Source organism: Stigmatopora nigra, chromosome 12, assembly GCF_051989575.1.
Source record: "Stigmatopora nigra isolate UIUO_SnigA chromosome 12, RoL_Snig_1.1, whole genome shotgun sequence".
NCBI classification, from domain to species: domain Eukaryota; kingdom Metazoa; phylum Chordata; class Actinopteri; order Syngnathiformes; family Syngnathidae; genus Stigmatopora; species Stigmatopora nigra.
Window position 1 is genome coordinate 5,280,658 of NC_135519.1, and position 9,761 is coordinate 5,290,418.

The 9,761-nt window shown below is 41.6% G+C and overlaps 1 protein-coding gene across 1 annotated transcript in view; it reads left to right on the plus strand.

Moving 5' to 3' along the window:
* jag1b (jagged canonical Notch ligand 1b) overlaps positions 1-9,761 on the plus strand; it is a 28,055-nt gene that overhangs the window by 16,147 nt on the left and 2,147 nt on the right. Inside the window, exons 10-25 of the mRNA XM_077729938.1 lie at positions 42-155; positions 541-587; positions 918-1,091; positions 1,418-1,568; positions 2,343-2,507; positions 2,772-2,885; positions 2,982-3,095; positions 3,264-3,377; positions 3,724-3,840; positions 5,189-5,216; positions 5,929-6,014; positions 6,579-6,692; positions 7,068-7,177; positions 7,926-8,165; positions 8,767-8,907; positions 9,001-9,142. Of these exons, the coding sequence (XP_077586064.1) occupies positions 42-155; positions 541-587; positions 918-1,091; positions 1,418-1,568; positions 2,343-2,507; positions 2,772-2,885; positions 2,982-3,095; positions 3,264-3,377; positions 3,724-3,840; positions 5,189-5,216; positions 5,929-6,014; positions 6,579-6,692; positions 7,068-7,177; positions 7,926-8,165; positions 8,767-8,907; positions 9,001-9,142 (1,971 nt within the window). The remainder of the gene's footprint in view (positions 1-41; positions 156-540; positions 588-917; positions 1,092-1,417; positions 1,569-2,342; positions 2,508-2,771; positions 2,886-2,981; positions 3,096-3,263; positions 3,378-3,723; positions 3,841-5,188; positions 5,217-5,928; positions 6,015-6,578; positions 6,693-7,067; positions 7,178-7,925; positions 8,166-8,766; positions 8,908-9,000; positions 9,143-9,761) is intronic.

Here is a 9,761-nt window from a genome sequence, read left to right on the forward strand (position 1 = left end):
TTTTTTTTTTTTTCCCCCTTGTCGAATCCCCTCCTTGCTAGATGCCAACGAATGCGACGCCAAGCCCTGCGTGAATGCCAACTCGTGCCGCAACCTGATTGGCGGGTACTTCTGCGAATGCGTCCCCGGTTGGACGGGCCAGAACTGTGACGTCAGTAAGTTGACAGCTGTCAGCTGCAGCTGCGGACCATGTCGACAGCCTTGCCTATTATTTTATTATATTTATTTTTTTATAAATTGCTTTCCGGGCGTGCCAGAGTGGCCGAATAAAACTCCTGCCTTGTTCTTATAAAAAAATAAAAAATAGTATCACAAAAACAGTCGGTGCATGTTGCACAAATGAAGCTTTATAGTATCGCCATTGGGCCCGATTGTGATGCTTTAAAAAACAATTCCAGGACGACTTTTGATTGGCCGTTGATCACAAATTGCTCAACATATTGTGCCTCTTTAATATTTTCAACTCTTTTTTTTTTTAATTTTTTTTTATTTTTTTAATCAATGTGTGCCCGTTTAACCATATGTTCTTTTCTCACATAGATATAAACGACTGCATGGACCAGTGCCAAAATGGGGGAATCTGTCAGGTATGTGTCAAAAACTCTCTTTAGAGTTCCTATCTTGTTATTTATACTTTGTCGCCGAGATTACCAATATCCACACCCCCAGAACTAATTGATTGTCAAATTATTACTTTAAAACATTGTTTTATTGTTTCAGTAAAAACAAAAGAACAGATTTGTGTAAAATGTTGTATATATTTTTTTCTTAATGAAAGTGTAGAAGTAGTAGAACACCACATTTATAGTGAGTGTGGCTTACATGACCCAAAATAATCTGATGCATTAATAGGCATTATTCTAAAGGATCTAATATAGTGTGTCAAGAGTTAAAGATGTTGTGTGTGTTTTCTTTAGGACTTGGTGAACGACTACCGCTGCGCGTGTCCCCCCGGCTTCACCGGCGAACACTGCGAGAGGGACATTGACGAATGCGCCAGCTCGCCTTGCTTAAACGGCGGGCGTTGCCAGGACGACATCAACGGCTTCCACTGTCTCTGTCTGGCCAGATTTTCAGGGAATCTCTGCCAGGTAAGACGCCTCCGCCACCACCATGCGCACGTGGGTCATTCCCACCCTCCTACATGGCTGCCCTGCAGTATTCTTTTTAAGAGAACGCTTTGCTGGAGCTTTCCCCTAGCTTAACTGGGATGCATTCCTCGGTACTGTAGCCCAGACTATGAGGACGGCTCTTATGTCTCTGACTTGTTTTTTTTCCAACAAGTACTTTTTGTGTGTGTGTGTGTATTGTTTCCTGGCACGGCCTGTAGGGAGGATGCTGTGGCTTTTTCTTTGCTGTTTAGTGTAGCAGAAAGTATGTCAGCTATCAAGTTTATACTATACTTTTCTTGCCCTAGCTGGATATCGATTACTGCTCGCCCAACCCGTGTCAAAATGGAGCACCCTGTTTCAACTTGGCCACAGACTACTATTGCGCCTGTCCAGAAGACTACGAGGGCAAGAATTGCTCTCACCTCAAAGACCATTGTCGCACTACCACATGTAAAGGTAAGACTTCTGGCTTTTCCGGGAATTTCCTGTAAAACGATACATGTTTTAACATAAAAGATTGGATGGAGCACTTAAGATGTATTCTTCCCATGAGTGCAATACCTGTTTTTTTTTTCTTTTTCTTTTTGTTATTGAGTTCCTATGCTCCATTTTCTTGGCTAAGGTGAACAAACTCCACCTCCACATATCTTTTCCATTGATTCCCATTGGAGTTGAAGAAAATCTGGCAAAAAGCTCATTGTACTCTGTGTGTGTGAGTTCCTGAGAATGACTTGGTGGGCGACCATCTTTCTTTTTTCTTCCTCTACAAATCTGCACATTGTGTGTGCATGTGTTTGTCTAATTGACGGAGGAGACCAACCACATAGGCAGATTATTTCTCCTCGACAACAATTAAATGATTATATTCAGTTAATTTGCTTAACCTGATCAAACAAGGCGAAACAAATGAATTATAACACATTCACTGTTAAATTGTTAATGATAATTTATTGCTGTTTTGGTCATCTTTTGACAATATGTGCAGACAATGCATTAGAAATAGCCTTTTGATTTAAAACTACTTTAAGCCAAGCATATACTTTTGGGGAATTGTTGTCCAGTTCATCCCACAAAATTGGATAGTTACTATTGACCAATATGTCTAGATTAAGTGGGTCAGTAATGTAATTTTGAACTATAAATATTGCAATCTATCTTGTTGGTCCGGTTTCAGTTGTTTACATCTTTTTTTTTTTTTTCAATCATGACCATATTACCTCCTGTTTGCAGTGATTGACAGCTGCACCGTTGCAGTGGCATCCAATAGTACGCCCGGAGGAGAGCGCTACATCTCGTCCAATGTTTGTGGGCCTCATGGCAGGTGTCGGAGCCAAGCCGCTGGACAGTTCAGTTGCGAATGTCAAGAAGGTTTCAGAGGAACCTACTGCCATGAAAGTAAGACATTCTCATCTTTATCTCATTATATTCTTGTTTAGATCTGCCTAAGCTGCCAAAATCAAAGCCTTGGCCAATTTCTGACCTTTGACCCTTTCAATTCTAATCCAATTACCTGCACATTTAAATCAAATGGCCTAATAATCCCTGACTACCTTTTTATCACGTGACCATCATCCCAATCACCTTTTTTATACTGCAAACCTATCCATAATCCGCTAATTCAGCATTAACCAAATGCAACCGCTATCTTTCCAACCTCAGATATCAACGACTGCGAGAGCAGCCCGTGCCGCAACGGCGGCACATGCATCGACAAAGTTAGCGTGTACCAGTGTATCTGCGCTGACGGCTGGGAAGGCGACCACTGTGAGATCAGTAAGTACCTAACGGAGAACATCAAAGCTTATTTAATAACTCCTTTTGATGTGCGCCGCCACATTAATCCCGCCCCTTCTTCCGCACGGCAACCAGACATTGACGACTGCAGCGCCAATCCCTGTCATAATGGTGGGACGTGTCGGGACCTGGTGACTGATTTCTTTTGCGAGTGCAAAAATGGCTGGAAGGGGAAAACGTGCCACTCCCGTAAGGACGACCCGCCTTTTTTTTCCTTTTTTTTAGCTCCCCTTTTACTCTTTTGTAGTCTGCCTGCACAAGCTTGTGGTATGTGTTGATGGCTGTATAAGAGCTGTGTGTACAATACACTGCATGTATATTTGGTAGCCGCAACCATTATCAAAGTCTCCCCCCCAGGCGAAAGTCAGTGTGACGAAGCCACTTGCAACAACGGAGGCACCTGCCATGACGAGGGCAACACTTTCCAATGCAAGTGCTCACCAGGATGGGAGGGGACAACATGCAATATTGGTAAGCCCCACCCCCACATGGCTCTTGTGTGGTAGAGATCTGTCTTCTAGTTAGATCCCAAAGCAGATTTCAAACCTTCATTCTGTCAACGCTCTTTCTCTGCCCATTTTGCCCTCCCACCAGCGCTGAGAGATAGATAGTTAAATACCACCATTGCACTGACAATACTCTTTAATGTTTTGGAATGTAGACTACCCATAGAAAATGGATCCTTGGCTAAAAGAAATGTCCAAAGCAATGGTGATGCACTAGGATGTTGACATTGGTCTGGGTCACCTCCACTGATAAGCATGGAAGTGCTTCCAGACATAACTATATGCTTCATTTTTTGTTTGTTTTCCCACAGCTAAGAATTCAAGTTGTCTTCCGAACCCTTGTGAGAATGGTGGTACCTGCGTGGTGACGGGGGATTCTTTCTCCTGTGTCTGCAAGGAGGGCTGGGAGGGACCCACATGTACCCAAAGTAAGGAAATGTTCTCATTATTTAATCAATTAACATTGATTTCTACTATCGGTCTTAATATAGAGTTTCTTGATCTATACCAAAATGTTTACAACACACAAACTGTGGCTATTTTAGCAATATGGATAACATTTTTGCTCTTTTTTTTACCTTATCAACTTATTGGTATGCACACTGCAGCATTAAGATCTCTAATTTACCAAAATATTGCACGGAGTAAAAAATAAAAAATAAATATCCACATATAAATCAAATTACAAATACAAAGGTGAGAACCGACAAGAATGGACCCGAACAGTAATCATGGAGCTTAAAAATAAACGATGAAATCACACGAATAGAAGTATTTACATACCTTACAAAATGCTCTGTTGAGTCACATTTGGAAGCAGTTTCAAGTACTTTCAATGTGTTTGATGTCTTAAGTTTGGCTTACCTATCTTTGGTCAGTTTGTCCATATAATTTAGTATTCTTTTCCTCCCAATAATCATGTGGACTTGAGTTACAATGAATGATTATTCGTGGAAATGGAATTAACTTAAAGGTCATTTGGAGCGTTTTCACAAGGAATGCTAAGATACTGACTCTAGAAGAGGCTTTTTGTTATTATATAATTGTGAAAAGTACATTTTGGAACTTGTTTATTTATCAGGCTGCCAATAGAAATACATATAATGGGGAATTTTCTATCACTTGAAATTAATCTTTAAAAAATCACATGATTCATGTGAGTTCTACAATGTGTCATCATGTTGAATTGGCACCAAGACAAATAGCCAACAGCCAGCAAGATGCAAGTCCTTTATGCTGTTTGTATAAATAAATGTTCAAGTCAATCGCTCCCCAGCCGCGGCCGGTCGGCCACGAGAGTGGAGAGAAAAAGGGGTTCAAGCTTAGCAAAGTGGAGACAGATGTTTCCCCCCTCCCCTTTGTCCAAAATCACACTCCTCTCCTTGTTGCATTCTTGTCCAAACAGTGACATGTCTGCTTGTTCTGTAGCCCTGCTCTCTTTCACCGGCCGCCCTGCCCCTCTCAAACACATGCACTCAAAAAGAGAAATTCCCCGACATTTCAGGGCAAAAAAAACAAAAAACAAAAGGAGGCGGTGGAGACTGTGGTTGTTAATCTGGGTGTGTGGAGTTGTTGTGGTGACGGCGGCGGTAAAAGGGAGGGGAACCGTGCGGTTAATAAGACGCAAGCATTGGGCAGCATGGGATCCGGAACCCAAAGTGCACGCAAGCCCGGACGCGTTCTTTGCTATTATGTGTACCAAACATGCTGACGTGAGGAGACGAAAAAATAAAAATAAATAAAACACCCTCATTAATTTTTTACTCTCTCTTTCAGACACCAACGACTGCAGTCCACACCCATGGTAAGTTGACGTTAAACTTATTGGCAACCTAAATGTTACAGTGATAACAACGAGAATGTATGTTAAACTATTAGCAAATTAATAAGATATTTAAAAATTAAAAAATGATTGCTGCTTTATAGCAAAGAACTAAAAAAAATTATGCCATGTATAACTGATGGTGGGGGTGTCATCACTGTGCTCATGTTATTGTGGCAGTTGGGGGTACTTACTGTTGAGCTAATAGTCTAGTTTCAGATACAGGTAACTCTTGATTGGATGTTTGTTGATCTCAATGGCTGTCATAGACCGTGTGAGATATCCAGTGCATTTTGATTGGCAGCCAATGATCACATAAAATTAATGCTTTATACTAAAGGAGACCCCATATAATAATTAAGATCTGGCCATTGCATTTTGTATTATGTAGGCCACATTTGCATACCAAATGTTATTATTATGGCCCCCATGGCTCATGTAATGTCCACTTTGGTGGATACCCAGGTCACTCGCTTACCGTACAGGACCTGTTTTAACCGGTCCTCAATAGTCAGCATGTTCGATTGCTGAAATAATAATGTGGCTTTGAATCAAGAAGGAACTCAGTGACTTCACCAACACCATCATCCAGGCCAATTTACCCATTTAATGTGCAAATTCAAGTGTAACAATTGGGAGAAAAATCAAGCCTCATCTTTGGGCAGTACCAACCAACCTTTTGCCTCTTTTGCAGCTACAACAGTGGAACTTGTGTGGATGGCGACAATTGGTACCGATGCGAGTGCGCCCCAGGCTTTGCTGGCCCGGACTGTCGAATCAGTGAGTATTGAGATCCAAGTCCGCCCACCTTGCATGTACGCGCGTTTTTATCGGGCGAGCTACAGGACAGCTACGAAAGGGCCGGTCTAGCCGACCAATTATCTGGGCGTTGGGCTGTGGGCCAGGCCGAGCCATTTCGGTGTCACTCCACCAGGCCCCACTGCAGTCCCCGGGGGAAAGCGGCTTAGTGTGCCAACAGCTAATCAGCCGTGCTCTCTGACACTGATTACACAGATTGTTTTCCCTCTTAAAGGCTTTCAGATGGCCACATTCTTTCCCATTGCGAGCCCTTTGTTCCCTTAAGTCCAGCCTGTAACTCCTGCATACTTGCAATTGACGATCCCTTTTAAAGCTCAATAAGATGTGCTGCCGGCGGTGGGAATCCAGCCCATTTTAATACACCTTTTTCATCTTTAATGAACTATTAGGGCTGATTAAATGACACATGACCTTGGTGAACTCACTCCAGTGATTTACAGTTGTTTGCTGACTGATTATCCTCAAATGTTTGCGTACTGTCTGGCTGTCCTTTAAGGCTTTTTTTTTTGTCTTTCTTTGCTGCAGATATCAATGAATGCCAGTCCTCACCGTGCTCCTTTGGCTCCACTTGTGTCGATGAAATTAATGGCTACCGCTGTCTATGCCCGCCAGACAGGAGTGGGACACAATGTCAAGAAGGTACAAGGCCTACTGTTAAAAGAAAAATGCTCCATTTATAGCATGTAATGTAGGGTGGAACATAGTTGGTTGTCATAGAATACTCTACCAATCTAATGAAGGTTTATGCATATATAAATGGAAGCAGCTATATATGCATAGATCTTCATTTATATATTTAAAATTAACAATTTGATCATCTTTACATGAATTGGCCTTCATTTGTATATCGAAGATTAACAATTGAATCATATTATTGGATTTGATCCAGTGTTTGCTTTCATCAGCGTATTGCTTTTTCAAACCATTATGCAAACCCTGTCTTTAAAAAAGGAGGGTGTTTTCATTTGCATTTTCTATGGTTTAAATTGTGTGTTTTGTTTTATTCAAATGCAGCGACAAGAAAAGCCTGCTCCGTTAATGGCCGCGTGATCTCAGACGGGGTCAAATGGGATGACGACTGCAACACTTGCCACTGTTTCAATGGGAAAGTCATATGCACAAAGGTATGCAAAGCATGGACCGCGTGTGTGTCACCAAGTGTTAATATCGTCTATTGGGAGCTTGTGTGTGTGTGTGTGAACAATGGCAGGATTAGACGTAGACTCCGAGCGGGGTGTGAGGAAGCATGAAAATATCTTGGGTTGGGCCGCTAATATTCAGTCGGTCATGTGCGCCGGCCGGCCGGCTTTGCTCTGTGGTGTCACGTTCTCAAATGCTATGATGCGCTTTGTTTTGAAAGGAAACAATGGTCATTGGTTATGTGCCAGGTTTTTGGGGGGTGGAGGAGGCCGTGATAAAAGGCAAAGCCGCGGGCGCCGTTTTTCTTTCCGTAACAATGTTAGATCAAACAATGATGCCGTTTCCTCTTGGGAAAATGCATTATGGGGATTTAGGAAGAGAAAAGGACTTTTGTAAGAACAGTTAGTATTAATGGGTTAATAATTGATGCCCATCTTAATGGAGGTTTTAAAAAATGGATTGGTTTTTAAAAACAAACTTTTAAATCAATCAATGGTTGAATTGTATTATTAGATGTACCCCATTGGGACAATAATCAAGTAATTATTCACTTTCATTTAAAAACTTTTAAAGTAAAAATAAACCTTAGTCATACATAAAACAGTAAAAGAAAGCATGATCATTTTAATTCAATTTAATGAGCATAAAAATTGAAATAGCACAGCAAAAGACTTGACATGCTGAAACATTTCTGATGGTCCTAATTTGTGTTCCTACTATTTTTTTGTCCAGATGTTTTGTGGTCCAATAGCGTGCCACCTTGGCGGCAAAGGCCGAAGTGGCTGTCCTTCAGGCCAGAGCTGCCTCCCCATTAGAGACGGCCACTGTTTTGTCAAACCCTGCCTGGGACTCGGGGAGTGCTGGCGCCCCGGTCCTCTTCCACCGACCCCCAAGTGTCACCCCAGCTCCAGCTATGAGGACAATAGCTGTACCAACATCACCTTCACCTTCAACAAGGACATCTTGTCTAGGGTGAGTTATCCCACTTTTTAATTGATCTTCATAAGGGTATTTTACCTTTTTTTATTATTTTTATTAGCACTTGCCCTATAACTGGTTCAGTGTCTTTAACAGTGATGTAAATATATTACAAATAAAATAATAAAGTTAGATTAGAGTAAATGCTTGGTTAAAATTCTAATTTAAGGCTTTGATATCATGTTTTGTGGGTAAATATGACTTTGAGAATTTGGCTCTTGAATGGAGTCTGCCAAAATTGCAGTAAAGTTTAGAATAAACTGTATAGTACTGTAATTGCACATATCTAGAAGAATATCTAAGCCAAGTAAGTCAAAGCGCCACCTCTCCTGAACCTGCATTCATCTTTTTGCGAGTTGGCTTTTGGGACTCTGCCAATGAGATTAGTTTCGGTATCACTTGGCTTGACGGGGAAGACTGGCGGGCGACTGTCGCCACATGTGCTCATCACTCAAAAGACACGACAGCAGATAAAGGCACAAGTTGATGTTCTAGGAGGATGTGTGCCGAGCCGCCTCCTACTTAGTGTTTGAGCTTCGCTTTTCTGTTTGTCTGAACATTTTGCCTCATTTTTAATTTTTATTTTTTTGCCTAGGGTGTGCAGAGCTTGACAGTGGAGAATGTGTGTAACCAGTTAAGACGTTTGTACCTGGTGAAGAATTTTTCCTTGGAGCATTCCGTGTCCATAACCTGTGACCCGTCGTTCTCGGCCAGCAACGAGATCCACGTCTGCATCGTGAGTGCAATTTCTGTCCGTCTTCGGGTTTGACTTTTGTTGCTTGGAAGTGAAAACTTCATCTTTTTTTTTTCGTTTTTCCTGCATTTGAAGTCGACAGAGGAGCATCGTTTGGACCGGAGTCCCATCAAAGAGATCACTGAGCGGCTCATCGACGTGGTCAGCAAACGCAACGGGAACAACACCATCATCGCGTCCATCGTGGAAGTGCGTGTGCCCAGCCCCAGCAAAACCGGTATGCTTTTTATCCCACTTTTACTTCATTTAAAAATAATTATAATTGATTAGACTATTATTTTTTAGTACAAATTAATGTGACACTTGGATTTATTTAGTTATTAGTTTTTTGTTTTAGTGTAAATAATATATTTTTAATTTAAAATATATATATATTTATATAATTGTATTATTTAAAAAGTTAATATTCCCTGTAGTTTTTATTTTAGCCCCTATTTAATCTTTTTTTGCATTTTTAAAATAACTTTTTTGCTGTTAATTGAATAGATCTATTTATATTTAACTGATGGTTAATGGGTTGGACGGGTAGCTTTATTTTAGTAGAAAACTGCTTAAGAGTTAAAATCTGCGTTTTAGTGTCCCGTTCTAATAAAAAAAAAAAATTGGGCTCATATTGGCGCCGATGCGTTAAAAATAACCGCAGGCGGCGACGCGTTCCTTCCGCCGACGTCACGTCAGGTGTAATTGAGTTAGACGAGAATGCGGTCCGTACGACCCGGCCGGGCGGGGATGGAAAGAGCAGAGCCGCCGGGCTTTGTGCCTCCTAAGACCCCCACATGTCCGCCATTCATCAAGCCGGTGACAGCTCAAAGAATCCCCTCCCCCTCGTTCGTGGA